This window comes from Amphiprion ocellaris, chromosome 1, assembly GCF_022539595.1.
Source record: "Amphiprion ocellaris isolate individual 3 ecotype Okinawa chromosome 1, ASM2253959v1, whole genome shotgun sequence".
In the NCBI taxonomy this organism is placed as follows: Eukaryota; Metazoa; Chordata; class Actinopteri; family Pomacentridae; genus Amphiprion; species Amphiprion ocellaris.
Window position 1 is genome coordinate 40,916,023 of NC_072766.1, and position 19,650 is coordinate 40,935,672.

General features: G+C 35.9%; 1 protein-coding gene across 2 annotated transcripts in view; it reads left to right on the plus strand.

Annotated features, from left to right (window-relative positions):
• luzp2 (leucine zipper protein 2) overlaps positions 1-15,467 on the plus strand; it is a 241,349-nt gene extending 225,882 nt beyond the window's left edge. For both annotated transcript variants that reach the window (XM_055009732.1, XM_055009731.1), the window contains 3 exons: positions 779-877; positions 5,839-5,913; positions 14,649-15,467. In XM_055009732.1, the coding sequence (XP_054865707.1) occupies positions 779-877; positions 5,839-5,913; positions 14,649-14,753 (279 nt within the window). In that variant the 3' untranslated portion in view covers positions 14,754-15,467. The remainder of the gene's footprint in view (positions 1-778; positions 878-5,838; positions 5,914-14,648) is intronic.
• Positions 15,468-19,650: the final 4,183 nt, after the last annotated feature.

Below are 19,650 nucleotides of genomic sequence, written 5' to 3' on the forward strand. Positions count from 1 at the left end.
ACTAGTGAAAGCAAAATTACCCTGAAGTTTTAAATGGCAGAAATTACCACAGAGACACAAAATCACTACAAAAGAGTCAAACATTACCTCAAAGACCCAAATCACCACATAAACACTGATATGACCACAATAAGGTGCAAAATCACTATAAGAAGAGATGAAATTACCACAAAAAGACACAAAATCAATGCGTAAAGGTGAAATTTACCACAAAAAGACACAAAATCACCTCAAAAACAGACAAAATTAACCTAAAGACTCAAAACTGTCTCAAAAACACAGTGAATTCACGCTTAAAAATGGCAGAAAATTACAGAAAAGAGGCAGTTACCTGAAACACACAAAAAAATTTACAAAATCACCACATAATGAGGTAAAATCACCACAAAAGATGCAAAATTACCATAAAAAGATGCAAAATTACCATAAAAGATGCAAAATTACCACAAAGACAAAAAAATAACCATAAAAGATGCAAAATTACCATAAAAAGACGCAAAATGACCATAAAAGATGCAAAATTACCATAAAAAGATGCAAAATTACCATAAAAAGATGCAAAATTACCACAAAAAGATGCAAAAATAATCACAAGAAGGTGCAAAATTACCACAAAAAGATGCAAAAAAACCTACAAAATGATGCACAATTAGCATAAAAAGATGCAAAATTACCACAAAAAAATGCTTTGAATCCGAGTCTTCACTGCTGCGTGGACAAGCCTTTTCTTTTTTATTTTCCGACCCTGCGTTTTAAAAATTCCCTTTCTACTCTGCAGGATATCTCCAAAGTTCAGAGAATCGTCACGGCCAGTAAATCGTCCGTGAACGCCATGAGGAGAGAGAGCGGCGGCGTTAAAGAGTGCCAGATGGAAAAGGTGAGCCGTCGGAGTAATTAAACTGTAATGGCCTGTGTGACCCCAGGGCTCATATCCAGCAGCTTCATCTGTTCACCCGGTTCAAGCTCCAGTCCCTCGTCACGAATCAAACAAGCCTCTTCCACTCCAACTGTCTTCATCTGCCTCATTAGCTGGAAAACTTTACAACAACTTGATGCTACTTTCTTCAGTTAGATGCTTCTTGTTTAAATCTGATCTTATTAACGGAGGGTCTCACCGCTGCTAAAACTGTTGAAATATTAACTCACAAACAGTAAATTAAGCCACAGAAAGTTTCAGAATCAGTTAATGGAGTCATTTGTCAAGAAAAGGTACTAAATATTTGCAGTTTTAGCCTCAAATCTGAGTAGTTACAGCTCCTTTTTTATCGTATTGCTGGGGTTTAGATTGTTGGTGCATCTATAAATCTATAACCATTAAGTGATTAGTTAATGAAAAGATGAGATATGTACTATAATAACCTTGGATGTTGGTCACACTAACTTACTGTGAACATGTCAACTTGGCTACTGCACAATTATAATGGATATTTTACATATTTTTTTCCCGTATTTTAATCAGTTAATTCAAATAAATAATCTGTCTGGTGCTAAAACTGTTGATATATTAACTCCTAAGCGGTAAATTAAGCCACATAAAGTTTCTAAATTAGTCATTTGTCAAGCAAAAATGCAAAATATTGGCAGATTTAGCCTCAAATGTATTTCCTGCAATATTGTTGGGTTTTAGACGACTGGACAGATAACTTACAGCAGCTATAAAGCTAAGAATTATGAAGTAGTTTAGTTATTTTTCAATATGTCAGACATAAATACGGCAAAAACATTTAGTAGATTAATTAACTAGTAGAGGAACAGAAATATAACAATGAATTAGATACAGTATTATAGTCATTTCTAATGTTTGTCAGACAATCTGAATTTGTCAACTTGGTTACTGCAAAATTTTCACAGTTTTTCTATATATTTGATTAATCAGTCATTCAAAATAAAAAAATAATCAACAGACAATTTTGAATAATAAAAATCCTCTTTTTATTATAGAAAGTATAGAAAAAAGTATAGAAAAGCGAATTAAACCCTATAAAGTTTCATAATCAGTTAACCGAGTCCAAAAAAATACGAAACATTTGAAGTTTTAACCTCAAATGTGAATTTCTTCAGTATTTTAAACATCGATTAATTAGTAGATTAATTGATTAGTTGATGAAAATGAATATAACAGTAAACCAGATACTGTATTACAGTAAATTGGGTGTTAATCAGACAAACTTAATCCGAACATCTAAACTTGGCTACAGCAAAATTATAATGGAAATTTTTCTAAATTTCTCCAGATTTTATATTTAATTCTTCAGTTAATCAAAATAAATAATCAACAGACTGTTCAATAATAAAAATCCTGGTAGAAATGTAGAAAAAGGTGCAGATAAAACTGTCAATTAAGCCACATTTATTTTCATAATCAATTAACTGAGTCCAGCAAACTGCTAAACATTTACATTAAATATATAATAAAGTTTGAATCCCAAAAGGTTGTTTCTAATTTACAACTTACATTATCTTATAAGGCTAATAACTGATAAGAAATTTAGTGTTTTGTTTTATTTTTTTATGTCAGACTTTGACTAATTAGTAAATAAACTGATTAGTTAATGAGAAAAAATATAAATGAATTAGATACTGTGTTATAATAAATTTTGATGTTTTTATTGGATGCTTTCTGCAAAATTATAATGAACATTTAAATCCTTATTATTATTTAATTATTAAAAATTAAAATTAAAAAATATTAATCAACAGATTTTTCAGTAATAAAAATAATGGAAAAAATTGGTTAACGACAATTTAGTCAACAATTGATCAAGATTTATTTACAATTAAGACACATAAAAATGTCATTAAAAATATTTTTAAAAATTAAAAAATAATATGCATCTTTTTAAATTGTTTTATTATTTATTTTATTTTTAGATTTTTTTACAATACTATAACACAGTATTGAATTGAATTAAATGTCATATTTTTAAAAAAAATCTATATATTTCATTTATTTATCATATGACATTTAATTCAATTTGATTTTGTGTCATAGTAAATTTGGACCATTTTTCTTTTTTTTCCATATCCTATATAAAATTAATAGAAATAAAATAAATCGATAATCAACAGACTTAAATAATGATAAAACGATGGCAAAAATATGAAAAAAAGTTGCAGTTATTACAGTAGTGTGACCTCAGTGAGGTACATTTTCTCAATTGAAACTAAAATTCAGAAACTGAATCAATCCTGAGCGTCCTCTGAGGAATAATTACACACATTTCAGATCCTAATGAGTCTGTCAGTCAGCAGAGGATTGCATTATAATATTGATTCTTCATTGCAAATTGAATATCTTTGTGCACTGGAGCTATTGATCCGACTAAACAAGCAATTTGAAGACATCATCGAGGTCTTTTTTTTCAGTATTTTCAGACTAATTAACTGGAGCAAAGAAGCATCTAACAGATCGATCGATGATGAAAATGTGTTTTTGTCACGGCCCTGAGTCCCGCCAGCGTGTGGAAGCTGAAGTGGAATTACACAGGAGAGTAATGCAGTTGCTGCGAAGATAAAAAAAAAATTTGCACATCCACTTCAAAGGGCTCTTCACTCTGGTGAAAGCAGTTATTGAAAGAGGAGAGCGAGAAGCAGCCGCTGACCTTCTTCTATTCAGAGACTCTGGAACCTCACAGACGTCCAGTCAGTTATCGGGGAGCTTCTGAAACACCGAGAGGGAAGGAGACAAAGTGAACAGAGTCCAGGAGAAGTTCTGACGAGCAGCTGTCCAGATCAGATGTCAGCTGACGGGCTGCAGGAGACGAGGGAGGAAACGCCTCAGTGTGGAAATTGTATCACAAAGATCGTCCCTTAATGCAACTGTGCCAGACGCAATGTTCACTGGAGACCCGTGAGTGATTATATAAGTCTGGCAGCCATGTGAAACTCCTGCAGCAAGAAGCAGAAACATGCTGATGCAGATATGAGGAGACATATTTGGAAACACACGCTCGGATGTTTGGTCTTTTCAATGGCAGCCACAACATTAAACTGATTATTGTGTTACAAAGTCGCCTGTCAGGGGCCAAATGTAGAGTCGGATCTGTAAGCTGATGTATGAATCAGAGCAAGTTTGACAACGAGGTCAGAGCATCTCCACAACGGCAGGTCTAAAGAGGTTTTCTCAGTGTGCAGAGGTTGGTTTTTGCCAAAAGTAGTCCAAGGTAGAGTTTATGATACAACCAGCCCAGTCTCAATAGAAGAATGTCTAAAAAGTGTGTGGTCTGCAGCACAAAATGTTCTATTTTCACACAAAAAAAGGCAGAAAAAATGTGGAAAAACTGGGGATTTTTACAAGTTACTCATGAAGCAACCAGAACTTTGTGTTTGTGTTCATAAAACCTAATTATATTTGATCCTATTTGAAATACCACATGGCTGCTACTACTGCTGTACAGTTGGATTGCCCTCAGGGACAAATACAGCATTTTTCATTGAATTGATTGGAATTTTGTGTATTTTAACCCAAATCAAGATCTTTTTCCACACCTAACCAAGTAGTTTGGGTGCATAAAGTTAACCAAGTATTTCTGTAATGTCAAGACAAGCAAACAGCCACAGAAAATAACAGAAAACAGTGATTGAAAAGTGCTCGAATGGGTCTTTTCCAAGTCTAACCAAGTCATTTTGGCTTCTAAACTTAACCTATCATTTCCGTAATCTAAAGAAAAGCAAACAGCCACAGAACATGACAGAAAATAGTGATTGAATAGTTCTTGAACCGTTGTATTTTATCTCAGACTATGATCTTTGGATCTGGTGGTACGAGGAGGCCGTTACTTGGACTAGTGGCATTGCCATGTTGACAAGCAGAGAGCATTATGGTGATTTAGCTAGCAATGGGCACCATGACAAAGACTCCTGTGACGGTTAATGGTTACCTGTAAAACTTCACAAATTGGGAATAAAACTTTTTGGGGGATTTGCGATGGAAATAAATTGTCTGCAGTTTAATAAAACAGACAGTGCTTAGAAGAATGTCCACTGTACCGCTTTCCCATTGATTATTTATTGAAAATTGGTTGAAAACACCGTCGACCATCGGTTAAGAGGATTGTTTACATTTTTTCAGGAGTATCAACAATATGAACAGTGACTGATTGGTGCATATTTCAGTTTGAAAATCAAATCTTTTGCTGTAATGTGTCAAATTATGTTTTTTGCACTTAGGATTCAGACCAAACTAATAGAAATGACTGTTGCAGTGGCAAAAAGCATCATTGCATTCAACTTTATTTATTGCTCAGTTGTTTCAAGCTACTAATTGACCACGTATGTCGCTGTTTCAATACAGTTTTAAGCAATTCATGGACATGTAGCTGATAGTAATTAGTGTGTCGAGCTTTGTTTTGGTCTCAACACTCTGCTTTAATGGAAGCAAAATGGCTTTAAGTTTGTCATAGCAGGGAACTGATTGTCATTTCTGGTACCGATATGCTCAATTCTGAAAAGAAACTATGTTGGCTTCAAGTCATGATGATTTTCAATTGCAGATTTTAAAAAGCAATCATGAAAAAAAAAGCAATCAGAAAGTGGTGAAAAATGCCCAGAGAGCCCAAGGTGATGTTTTCAAATTGCTTGTATGTTTTTTTTTTCATCCGGTGTTAGAAAAACACTCAAGGCTGTTCAATTTACCTCGATAGGATAAAAAAAAAAAGGAAAGAGATGCAACATTTCTTTAACGGAACGAGCAAATTCCAGTGCTGCTGTTGATTAATTCACTGTTCACTGGATAAAACAGTTGGATGAGAAAGGTGATTAGAATTCATTAAAAATGTCACTTTAAAAGGTTTATTTGTCTCATGTGTTTGCATATGTTGACATATTTTCTTCCTTCAGACCGGCAGCGACTGTTTCCAGAACCAGACAGAGGAATCAGCTCCACAAAGTAAATCGCTACCAGAGTCGCAGCAGGTGGGTTTTTAAAAGGAAATAACGACGCCTTAAGAAATTATTCGAGTTAATTAGAGAAATAGTTGTTTTCTGTTTTTTTCTTGTCAACAATACCCATACTAAAGACAGGAAACCAATAAAATGGGTTCTAGTTGTAAAGTTTCAATTCATTTCTTTGTTTTAATGTTTTTTGTTTTTTTTTTAAAGACAAAGATACTAAAACAAGATTAAATAGTGTATTTTTTAGGAGAATATCTTTTATTTTGGAGTGATTTGTTGTCCTACTTAGTATTTACAGAACTTTAGACATTTTTGTGTTTGGTGTTCTCTTAACTTTATTTGTCATGGCTGTTATTGACAATAAAATACAGGCTATACACTGTATAAAAATTAATAAAATAAATAAAAATAAATAATAAAAACTGTAAAAAAAAATAAAAAAGAAAAAAAAGTTAAGCAATAAAGCTCTTGTGGTGCCCGAAAAATAGGGGAAAAAATTAGCACATAAAAATAATTTTCCATATTTAAAATACAGTCTTAATTTTACATGAGATCATGTTTATTTTGAAATGTTAAAAATGTTTCTTAAGAACATTTACCAAAAAAAGTGAATGTTCATAAATAAAATATTAGAAGTTTTACTGATATATATGGAATCACTTTAGATATTTTTAGGATTTTTTTGAAAGTTTTTTCCTCAAGTTTTTGTAAATATTTACAAGAATTTTCTAGCCAAATTTGGGGGATTTATTTATTTTTTTAAATAAAACTTTTAAGGAAAACTTTTAAGGAATTATTGGAATTTTCCTCCTGAAGGTTTTGCAAATTTTTTTGCGGAATTTTTGGATTTTTTTTTTTTCAGACAAGGAAACAATATTGTTTGGTGCCCGTAAATGAGGACAACAGGAGGGTTAAGTAGCTCATCTGTATCAGATTCTAGCGGCTTTCAGGCTGTTTTGAAAACACATTTCTGCAATTTAATAACGAGGACGTGAACAATAAAAGGATTTAATGTGATAAAGGAAACAGAAATGTGGCTGCGGCCCACATATTTCCCGACTAACTCAACAGAATGATTCAACTCTCGTGTTCAACAATCAGAGCGAACAACAAAAACACAGCAGACAATCCGGTGGAACACGACGCCTCCTTTCCATCCCACAGTAACCTGCTAAAACCCAACAGTCGTCGGTGTTGGGCGTCCGGAACTGAACCGAGTCGCACCTGCTGGGCGGCGGCAGATGGTGGCGGCGGAACAATGCATCTCATTTCAGCGCCGTAGTGGAACCGACAAACCGCCTCCAAGTGGCACAGATCCATTTTTAGACAGAAGAATATCTCTGAGAGGCCATCCTGGCGACTCCACCACCTGGGTTTTGTGTTTTTTCTCTCGATTCAAAGCAGACATAATGGAACTGTGATTTCCACTCAATGCAGAGAAGCAGATCTCCATAATGTGCTGCTTGTTAGTGGAGTCAAAAGCAGTTTGTTCCCTCGAGGCCTTTCTGAATCAACTAAACATAATCAGAGACAAATGTGTGTTAGTGGCTTTAACTAAAGGGTTTATCTCCATTCCTGTCAGGAAAAATAACAAAGTTGGCTTTTAGCAGCTCACTTTCAGTGTTTTCTTTACAGATTACACATTTTTTACGTTTTATTCCAACATAAATCCACAATCGACTCTTTGTCTCTCCATTAAAAAATAATACAGCAGTTTGACTTGATTAGACCTAATTTTACATGAGATAATGTGTGTTTTCAGAGAAATAAAAACAATAAAATTAGCTGTAAATTTGACAGAATAAAGCAAAAATACAAATAATCAGGTGTAATGCTGCACAAAAGTGTAGCAATTACTTAAGTTTTATATTGTTTTTTGTAAAAAATGTTTTGAAAATTGTCAAAATACTGATGCAAACTCATAATTCTCTTAAAAACGGCTAGAATCAACTGTAATACAAGGTTTTATATATAGTTTTACACTAATTCATGTGTATTTTTGGACTTTTTACTAATTAAAGAAGGATATTTACACATGTAAAACAATAAAATTACCTGTAAACATGATAGAATCATGCAAAAATACAAATAATCAGGTGTAATACTGCAGAACAGTTCCAATATCACTTAGGTTTTATTTCATTTTTGGTATAAAATGTTTTTTTTTTTTATGTCAGTATACTGTACTATATCTGAAAGGTTGTTGATAAAAAAAGAGGATTTCCACCTTTAAAAGCAAAGGATTCAGATGGATTATGACCACTGCTAGTAATAGTAATAAAAAACTACAGTTTTACCATTATAGAATAAGAAAAAGTCATTAGAATTTTACATCTTTTGTCAAATATGTTGCTTGCAAGGCGTTTTTAGCTGCAAAAATATGATCACAGAGAGAAATCTGTGTTAATGACTTTAACTTTAGAGGAAATACTAAAAGATTTATCCTTATTTGTGGCGTTTTTTGCCAGAAAATGTACCAAAGTTGACTTTAAACGTCTCAGTTTCAGTGTTTTCTTTCTTATCTCATTATTGTGCTGCAGCTCTAAATCCGCCATCGACTCCTTTCCCTGCTCTCCACCGGCATCCTTCCCTCGCAGCATTCATGGCGTAGTAAACAATTTGATTAGTAGTGATTTGCATTCGGCTCCCAGCGGATCAATCTGCATCATTCCTGTCACTACTCCACCTTCATTATGTGCTCTCATGTTCCATTTGCCAGACCCACAGCCTGAGTGGCGTCTCCTCCTCGTGTTCAGTGCTTTATCTGGGACAAATCGCTTTCACGAATCGCTTTCACGGTCTCACACCTGCTGTGTTTACGCGACAACAACAACAATAAAAAGGGGTTTAAAAGGAAAGCAGACAAACATCCAGAGGTTCAGGTGGGAAATATCGCACGCTACGCCCTCGTCTACCTCCTGAGAGGCTCATCGATGAGCTCCAACATCGACAGACGACCACGGAGGAGTTTTCAGACAGATTATCTATAATGTCAACAACACAGAGGAAAATAACATTTACACTCGTCAACAAGATACACTCGTAAAGACCAGGTATATTAGGGCGGCCTTAAGTTTCCACTGATGATGATGGAATCAGTGAAACACCTGAATCTTTGTCACAAAAAACAATCATGGATTTTTGTTTTTTTCATAGATTTACTACAGGTTTTGTGGAAATATGACAAAATCAAACACATACATGCGTACAACAACTTGAATTAGTGATTCCATCTCGGACAGGTCTTGGACTGTATTTTAGGAGTAGTTTAGGTTTGGTTTTGGTCCTGATTTTGCACTGGTTTAGGATTGTTTCTAAAACTGGTTTCAGTTCTGGTTTTGGACTGTATTCCGATTGGTTCTCAACATTTCTTTGGACTGGTTTAGGTTTGATCTTGGTCCTGGTTTTAGATGGGTCTTTTTCCAACCCCAAGAACACTAAACCACCAAGCATGGTGGTGGCAGTATCATGCTCTGGGGCTTTCTAGATATGCTTGTGGACTGTTTCAGACTGTATGTTGGACTGGTTCTGGACTTTCTTGGGACTGGTTTATGTTTGGTTTCAGTCATGGTTCTCCTGGTTTTGTCATAAAGTTGGCTTCGTATTTATTTTACTCTGGATCTGGCCCTGGTTTAGGACTGGTTTCAGACTGTTTTGAACAGGTCTTGGACTTATTTTTTAAGGAGTAGTTTAGGTTTTGTTTTGATCCTGATTTTCTACTGGTTTTGGACTGTTTCTAAAACTGCTTTCAGTTTTGGTTTAGGACTGGTTTCAGACTGTATTCTGACTGGTTCTGAATATTTCTTTGGAGACTGTCTTACGCAGGTCTTTTTCTAACCCCAAGAATGCCAAACCTACCATCAAGCATGGTGGTGGCAGTATCATGCTCTGGGGCTTTCTAGAAGTGCTTTTGGACTGGTTTCAGACTGTATTTTGGACTGGTTTTGGACTTTCTTGGGACTCTTCTTTGTTTGGTTTCAGTGTTGGCTCTGAGCTAGTTTGGGAACTAGTTTTGAATGTGATTTAATAAGAGTAGTTTGGGTTTGGTTTGGTCCTGATTTTGCACTGGTTTTTGACTTTTTTTAGGACTGGTTTCAGACTGTATTCTATTTCTGAAAAAAAAAATTGAGCTGGTTTAGGTTTGATTTTGGTCCTGGTTTTAGAGCTTTTTAGGACTGGTTTAGGACTGGTCTCAGACTGTCTTGGTACTGCCACCATCATGCCCTATGGTGGGTTTGGTGTTGTTGGGGTTAGAAAAAGACCCGCCACAGACAGTCTGAAACAAGTCCTAAACCAATCCTAAAAAAAGTTAAAACCAGGACCAAAATCAACCCTAAACCAGTCTAGAAAAATGTTCACAACTAGTCAGAATACAGTCTGAAACCAGTCCTAAGCCAGGACCAGATCCAGAGTAAAATAAACCCTAAACCAACTTTAAATCACATCCAAAACCAGGATAACCAAAACTGAAACCAAACATAAACCAGTCCCAAGAAAGTCCAGAACCAGTCCAACATACAGTCTGGAACCAGTCCAGAAATACTTCTAGAAAGCCCCAGAGCATGATACCGCCACCACCATGCTTGATGGTAGGTTTGGTGTTCTTGAGGTTAAAGGCCTCACCTTCTCTGTTTCAGACATATTCCTATTTCTGTGAAAGAACCAAAATACATGATTGTTTCCCGTCTTTCAAGGGTTTCATTACTGAACATTCAGAGTGATAGGAGTCACTGGAAGCTCAAGACTGTCATGATATCTCTGGTCTTTATGAGTGGAAGTAAACTTTAGTTCAGTACCTGTGCAGGCTTTAAATCCGCAGCATTAAATACAACCTTCACATAAAGTGTTCGTATCTGAGGTGTAGCTGCTTGACTCCATCATTAAGACAGTAAAGTTTCCTCTGTGTCTTTTTCAAGTCAAAAAATATGCCTCCATAACATTTTACTGTGACAAACAACACAGCAAGTCTCAGCGTTGTTTGTTTCTGACATTCCTGAATTCATTAAAAAGGAAAAAAATGGGAGCGGAAGCACACCAGCCGGAATATAAAAAATCATAAAAGCCGATGAGTGAGGGGGAAAAAAGCTCAGAATCATCCATTATTAATTATTATTCCCTATAATTTCAGAATCAAATGAATTATATAGGCTTCCTAAAAATAGTGGAATCCGACCTGCTCTGGTAATAAAGATAATATTCTCCCCCTGATGAGTGTTTTTGCCCTAAGTAGAGCTGGGAGGGTGATAAAAACCAGCTTCACGTACAGTAGAATATGTTCGTTTTAGACGCTGACATTTTCCCAGAAATAAAAACATTCACCTGCCGTGCAGTCGGTTAATTAGTGAGCTGGCAGCGACCCACATGTTCACTCTTGTACAATAAAACAGGCCAGAGGAGCCGAGGTCGCCTCCATCCAAACCATAGTTTTTATCTTCGGGGCAAAAGTCGTCGGAGCCGCGTTTTAAATGATGTTCCACGTCGACGTTTCTGGGATCTATTTGTATTTAATAGACTATCGAGGGAGATTTACAGTCATGTGGAAAAGGAAGAACTTCCTAATTTGGAGATTCTTTCTGAATCCTTTGCCAGAGGAACGAACCGTAGATGTCAAATGTTTAACTTCGAACATCCGAACAGCAGTTTCTGGGTGTTTTATTTGCTCCTCGTTTCATTTTTAGCGACTGTGGGTTCATTTTTAACTCTAATATAAAGTCCTCTATGGAAACAGAACAACTATAAAGAAGGAAAGAGAATGAAGAAATGACTTTTGTGCAGAATGATGCAATTAGAACGACAATTACAGCGCCTGGCTCTGATAAAGGGAGTATTTTTGAGGATTTTTTTAAAAGAAGAAATCATGCCTTTTGAAGAGTTTTTAGGTTCACACTGTTAAATAAGTGAGATTCCACCTGTTATTCTCTAATGTTGTTCTAATCTTTGGCACCAAGTGTAGAAACTGTGATTCTAATTTTAGGGATTTAAGGTGTGATAAATTCCACCTTTATCTGTGAGACCATGTGACTCATTAAAAAGTGTTAATTGTTTGTGTTGTTTAGCTGTTGACACCAGTTCAGTCTAAATATGAAGGAAAAGCCAACAGTTTCTGCTGCATTTGTAGAGTCTAGAAAAAACTACATGAATCATAATAAAGTCAATTTGAGAAATATACAGGCTTAGTAGAAAGTATGAAACCTGAGTTCAACGGTTTATTAAAGGAATAAATAAATAACAGGAAATAGCTGTAAAAAAAAAATAAAGTAACATAAGTTTTGCAAATATATTTTAAATATTATTGTGGAAAGAATTTATTTTCTTCAAAAAAATTAGGACTTTTGTGGGTTTTTAGTTACAGTGATGGATGGATGTTTAATGTTTTTTGTTTTTTTTTGTTGTTGCTGTTGTTTTAGAGGTGTAAATTCCTTCTATTTTTTGAAAATATATATTTTCTTGTACTTCAAAAATACTGAAAAAAAATCTCTAAGTCTAAAATCAGATTTTTTTTCCTGTTGTCACCAATTGTATCTAATTTTGAAATATATTGAACATACTATTTCAAACTATACTATACACTATACTATTTCAAAAATACAGACAAAATCTTTAAGTCTAAAATCTAATTTTTTCTATTGTCACCAACTGTGTCTAATTTTAGAAACATATTACATAAATTAAAGAAGTAAACCTGAATTTTGACAGTTTATTAAATAAATAAATAAATAAAATGAAATAGTTGTAAATAAAAATAACAAATTCTGCAAAGATATTTTAAATGTCAATGTGAAAAAAATATTTTCTTAAAAAATAGATTTTTGTGTTTTTAAATTCATTTTTGATTTAAAAAAATTAATATTTCCTGTGTTTCAAAAATACTGAAAAAAATCTTTGTCTAAAATAAGATTTTTTTCTGTAGTCACCAATTGTGTCTAATTTTTGAAATATATTGAAAGTACTAAACTTGAATTTAACAGTTTATTAAATAAATAACTGGAAATAGTTGTAAAAAAAAAAAAAAAAACCATAAGTTTTGCAAATATATTTTAAATCTTATTGTGGAAAGAATTTATTTTCCTAAAAAAAAATTAGTACTCTTGTGGGCTTTTTAGTTACAGGTGTTTAGTGTTTTTTGTTGTTTTAGACATGTACATTCTTTTTAAAATTATTTTTTATATATATATATATATATATATATATATATATATATATATATATATATATATATATATATATATATTTATATATTTATATATATATATATATATATAGCGTTCTGTTTGAGCTTTAAAACCTGCTGCTGCTCACTGAGATGCTTCCAGTTTTTCCAAAATAAAACGCAGTCTTGCACAGAAACTTCTGGATGCCCTTAAGGGAGTTAAGTGATAAATAAGGTATACACCGAGAAAAATAAATAAAAAATACAAATCCCAAAGCAGATCCTTGTGGGCGGGAACTGAGGCTGGCAGGAGTGCATCAAGTAAGAGACGGAGGAGAAAACATCCAGAATGTTCAAATGAGCCGTTCCACTCATTCTGCATGTTAATAGAAACACTTAGCAATTGTTCTCATTTCAACTGAGCTCCACAAACTAAAGGGAGAAATGTTGGTTTTGCTTCCTGCCAGGTGATGAAGCTCTAACCCGCCTCCATGCAGGACGATCTGTAGCTCACTAATTACTGAGGCCTCCAGGCATCCTCTAAAGTGACGCTTTATAAACACAAAACAGATGCTCTGCTCCAAGGACTGGTTTCTGTGTGGTACTTACAGCATCCAGCTCCAAAAAAACACCTTAATTATTCAAAGTAGTCAAAGAAAGACTGCATCGTAGCGCTGATTTAGTCGTTAGCAGGAATGAGAAAACAAAGACACGTTTTAACCCTGCACCAGCCAGGAGGCTTTTTAATGTGTTAAGGTGGAATTATCAAGTTAAACTGGGTGTTAAGGTGGAATTATCAAGTTAAACTGGGTGTTAAGGTGGAATTATCAGGTTAAAGAAACAACACAAACATGTTTGGCATTTTGACAACAACTTATTTTATATTGAAAAAATACATTAAGTTTTGCAAATTAAGTCTTCATGTAGGAAAAAAAAAATCTTCCAAAAATGTATATTTTATGCTCACAGTTATGGGTATTTATACATTTACATTATTTACATTCCATTTATTTCTTATATTTTAAAAATATTTTCCTGTAATTTAAAAATCCAAATAAAAAAGAAAATTTCATTTTTAAAGTAAAGTTTTTAATGGGTTTTTTTTTTTGGACATATTTTGGTTATGTTTTGTTATTTTTAAAACATTTCAAAAATTTCTCAGTCACAAGTATTTAATACTGTTTTATATTAGATATGAAAATCCAGAAAAAGAAAAACATTTGTAAAATTGTGATAAATTTGGTAAATATATGATGTATTTTCTTTTCTTTATTTTTATCATGGATATTTGCAGTTTTAGGTGTTTAATGTTATTTTAAAAAATATATTACACGTGTAAATTCCATTTATTTTTTTCATTTTTAAAATATTTTCCTGAATTTCAAAAACACAGAAAGGAAAATCTGTAGGGTAAAATGGAAAATGTCAGTTTAATTTCATTTTTGTTGTCAAAACACTAAGCATGTTGATGTTCTTTCTTTGCGTTTAGCAGCGTTTAGCAGCGTTTAGCAGCGTTTCCTCTTTAACTCACAGACCTCCGTACAGTGAATCTGTCGACAGCAGAACAACACTCACTGTGAATCTTTATTTTCTCTGAACCAAACAGCAGAGGAGCCCAGAGCAGAGCGGAAGATTCAACACGAAGCCGACGGACGGCGGCGAGGAGGCGGAGGGAGGCGGCAGCAGAAAGACGACGCATCAAGACGACTGAGAGGACGACTGCTGCAGCCTGAAGGATGTTTCTGAAGAAGAGCACACCCCGTGCACGCTCACAACACACACGTGCACTCTCACACACACACACACACACACACACACACACACACACACTGTCAACACACACTCACACACACGGAAACACACTCCATCTGAATCCTCCATAGTAAAAACTGGCATGCGTTTAGAAGTTCTTTTCTGAGGTAGCAAACGGCAAACTGGTAACTCGTTTCATGATCATTTGTTGTTTACTTACTGAGTTTTTTTTCTTTTCAAGTCGAGGACACTGCTTTTAAATGTGTGATCTTTCTAGAATTAAATAAAAAAATTATAAATAATCCCTTTGCACTGGTGAGGTCTGACACTGTATCCTGTGATGAGTATTTTAAATTTGACAGATTAAACTACTACTACTCCTACTACCCAACTTAGACTATCGTTTGTCACCCATCGTAGCTCCAGCTTAATTTCCTCCTCCACATTTTGAACTATAGAGGCTCCAAGTTGGCTGGCCAACTGTTCAACGTTTAATATTTCAGCACTCTTCCTGCCTTTACCACTCGAGAGGCAGCGAGCCGAAGACTCACACTGGGTCGTCTCCTGAGAACGTGCCATGCACTGAGTAGAACCTCCCAGTGTCCTCCTGTGTCCTTTAATGAACTGTAATTTTCAGTAAATGTGTGACGAATAAACGGTTATTTGTGGGAAAGACTCGAGTGTCTGTGATCAATCGTCCATGTTGTCTGAAATCCGAGAGAAGTTTTTTACTTTTTTAAGGAGAGAAATTTGTGAAGTTTAGCCAAATTGAGTGGCTCTTTTCACACCTTTTATCTAAATATATGGCTGCAAGATTGAAAAAAATTAAGACAAAAATCTGATTTAGTGATTTAGATAATCAGTGGCGGCCTACTGGCCACCAACTGCAGGGTTGGAAAGGAGTCAAGTGTTAGTTGGGCTCACCTCCACCGCAGCAAGGGTTCTGGAACGAAAATCCTGGAGAGGGGTTGGAATCTCTCCAGGGTGAGAGGCTCTGGGTGGGTGTGGAGATTCTCACGAACCCCTGGCTGAGTGTTGCTTTGTTGGAGTTCTCCAGGAGAACGAGAGGGTCGCCTCTCTCTGACTTCCTGTTGAGGAGGGGAATACTCTGACTGTTGTTGTGCTTATGATTCAAACAGCAGTTCAGAGTATTCAGCCTTCTTGGAGTCTCTGGGTGGTTCCTGGAAGGGGGACCGCCTGGGGACTCCATAGTTCTCCTGGAGGACTTCAACGCCCACGTGGGAAACGATGGCGAAACCTGGAGGAGGTGATTGGGAGGAACGGTCTGATCTGAACCCGAGTGGTGTTCTGTTATTGGACTTCTGTGCTAGTCATAGATTGTCCATAACAAACACCATGTTGGAGCATCAGGTTCTCATAAGTGGACCTGGTACCAGAACACCTTAGACCAAAGGTCCATGATCGACTTCATAGTCGTATCATCAGCCCTGCAGTCCTATGTTTTGGAGGAGCAGAGCTGTCAAATGATCACCACCTGGTGGTGAGTTGGATCTGATGGAAGGCTGCTGGACAGACCTGGTAAACCCAAACCTGTAGTGAAGGAGAACTGGGAACATCTGGTGGAGGACCTTGTCCATGGGGTTTTCAACTCCCACCTCTGGAAGAGTTTCTCCTGCATCCCGGGGCAGGTTGGGGACATGGAGTCTGAGTGGTCCATGTTCAAAGCCTCCATTGTAGAAGCAGCTATTAGGAGCTGTGGCCAGAAGGTCACTGGTGCCTGTCAACCCAAAAACCTGCTGGTGGACACCATTGAGGGAAGCCATTGGACTGAAGAAGGAGGCCTTTCAGGCCTGATTGACTCGGGGGTCTCCTGAAGCAGCTGACAGGTACCAGTCGGCCAACAGGGCTGCAGCTGCAGCAGTTGTAGAAGCTAAAACTCAGGTGTGGGAGGAGTTCAGGGAGGTTATGGAGAAGGACTTTCGGTTGGCCTCAAGGAAGTTCTGGCAAACCGTTCAGTGCCTCAGGAAGGAGAGGCAGGGCTTTATTCAGGCTGTGTACAGTCGGGGTGGAGAACTGTTGACCCGTACTGGGGACATCGTCAAGCAGTGGAAAGAGCTCTTTGAGGAACTCCTGAACCCGGTAAACATGTCCTCCATGGAGGAGGCAGAGAATGAAGACTCGAAGGAATCTTCATCCATATCTGTGGCAGAGGTCACTGAGGTAGTGAAGAAGCTCCTCGGTGGCGCCAGGTGTGGATGAGATCCGCCCTGAGATGCTGAAGGCTCTGGACATTGTTGGACTGTCTTGGCTGACACGTTTCTACAATGTTGTGGGCATCGGGTACGGTACCTGTGGAGTAGCAGACCAGGGTGGTGGTTCCCATTTTCAGAAAGGGGGACCGTAGAGTGTCTTCACCTACCAGGTATCACACTTCTCAGCCTCCCCAGGAAAGTTTACTCTAGGGTGCTGGAAGGGAGGCTCCGACCAACTGTCGAACTTTGGATTCAGGAGGACCAATGTGGATTCTGTCCTGGTGGTGGAACGGTGGATCAGCTCTTTACCCTTGCAGAGCTGCTGAGGGGGTCATGGGAGTTCAACCTGCCAGTCTACATGTGCTTTGTACATCTGGAGAAGGCCTACAATCTCAAGTTTTTAAACTGAGCTAGTGATTCTTTTCATAAATAAACGGCTGATTTTTCCAGTCTTTTAGTGTAGAAATATCGTAAAAACCTAAAAACAATGTGAGTTATAACATCTCAGAGTCCAAGGTAATGTCATATTTTGTCCGACCAACAGTAGAAAAACTGAAGATTTTCAATATTTTGCCCTTTAAGAGATAAAAATGCAGAATATTGTTACCTTTGTGAACCTGAAAAGAGTAAATGTCCTTCATTTTGGTGTTAAAATCCCATTAAAGAACTGTTTTGTTGATGAAATAGTTTACATTTGATCAACTAATAGATGAAACCTCATGACTCTGGACTTTTTAACACAGAGCATGAGAACAGCCGAGGTTTCCTGCAGAGAAACTCTACAGTTTAATAAAATCATCACCACAAATACGACTCTGAAGGTTTGCTCAGGTGTGAATCCACAACGAGACGAAGCCGAGGCTCGGTCAGGTGTGGAAAGAGCAAATTAAAATTCCAAACTTGTGCTGCAGCCGAATGTACAGCAAGAGGAGAAAAAATGAATAACAAAAGAGGCGAGAAAGTGGAGGAAACAGAAATAACCGGAGAGATCAGTATGAGCAGACACACAATAAACAGGTAAACAGACACTGAAAATTACGTGAGAAAAGAGTGTAAACAAGGAAAAAAAACAGTGTGGAGGGTGTTGAGTCATAAAGAAATCAACATATTATAAAGACTAGGGATGTTACAAAACCAAAACCTTGATTTTCTGCATGAATATGACTGAAATTTCAGGATTTTTTTCCACAAAATCTGGCACTAAAAAAAAATCTACATATTATAAAGGTGAGGGATGTTAAAAAACATCAAACACCAATATGACTGTAATTTCATGATTTTTTTATGTCAAATTTGACACCAATTATAAGAAAAAATTACATATTATAAAGGCGAGGGATGTTTAAAAAGCAAAAATTTGATTACATGACTGCAATGAAAAGACATGATTTTCAACATCAAATCTCATTGAAAACTGAACATATTAAGATTAGAGATGTTGCAAAAGCAAAAACTTCAGGATCTGCATGAATAAAAATGAAATCCTTTAGTCTGTTTTTGAGCAACATTTCACACTGACAGACAGAAAATTGTAAGCCGATTGTGACATAACTCCGCTGTTTCTTAGCAGAGTACCTATGACGTTTTTTACACATTTTGGACGACATGCTAAACTATGACATTTTTTTCAACTTTTTGGACGACATACTAACCTATGACATTTTTTTAAACTTTTTGGATGACATACTAAACTATGACATTTTTTTCAACTTTTTGGACGACATACTAAACTATGACGTTTTTTCAACATTTTGGACGACATACTAAACTATGAATTTTTTTTTACACATTTTGGACGACATAAATGTCGTTTTTACAACATGTTGAAAAATCACATTTTTTTTTGGACATAGTATACTGTGGCGTTTTTTTGCGCCAAAATTCATGATGATTTTTTTTTTCAATGTGACCAAAATGTCATAGTTTAGTCTGTCATGCAAAATGTCATTAAAATGCCTTAGTTTAGTATGTCATCCAAAATGTGGATAAAACGTCATAGTTTAGTATGTCGTCCAACAAATGAAAACCTAGGTTCCCAGGTAGCTCAACTGATTGAGAAGCTGACTCACAAACAAAACTACGTCGCAGATGCAGGTTCGATTCCAGCTCATGGCCCTTTACTGCAGCTTCTTCTTTCTACTCACCGATTGAAAAAAGGGCCCAAAAAACAACTTAGAAAAAAATGTCATAGCTTAGTATGTGGTCAAAAACCTGACCAAAATGTGACAAAAATGTCATAGTTTAGGATGTTGTCCAAAATGTGGAAAAAAGTGGACAAAAAGTCATAGTATAGTATGTCGTCCACATTAAATTATTTCATCATATTGCACGTTTTTAAAACATGTTGAAAAATGATATTTTTCGACATAGTATAGTAAGGCGTTTTTTTTTACGCCAAAATTCATGTTGAATTTTTTTTCAAAGAAAATCTTTCTGGAGTGTTTTTCACGGCCTGCTTTACATTATTTCATCATATGGCATGTTTTTACAACATGTTTGAAAAATCGCATTTTTTTTCGACATAGTATAGTAAGGCGTTTTTTTGCGCCAAAATTCATGATGATTTTTTTTTCAAAGAAAACCTTTCTGGAGTGTTTTTCACGGCCTCCTTTACATTATTTCATCATATGGCACGTTTTTACA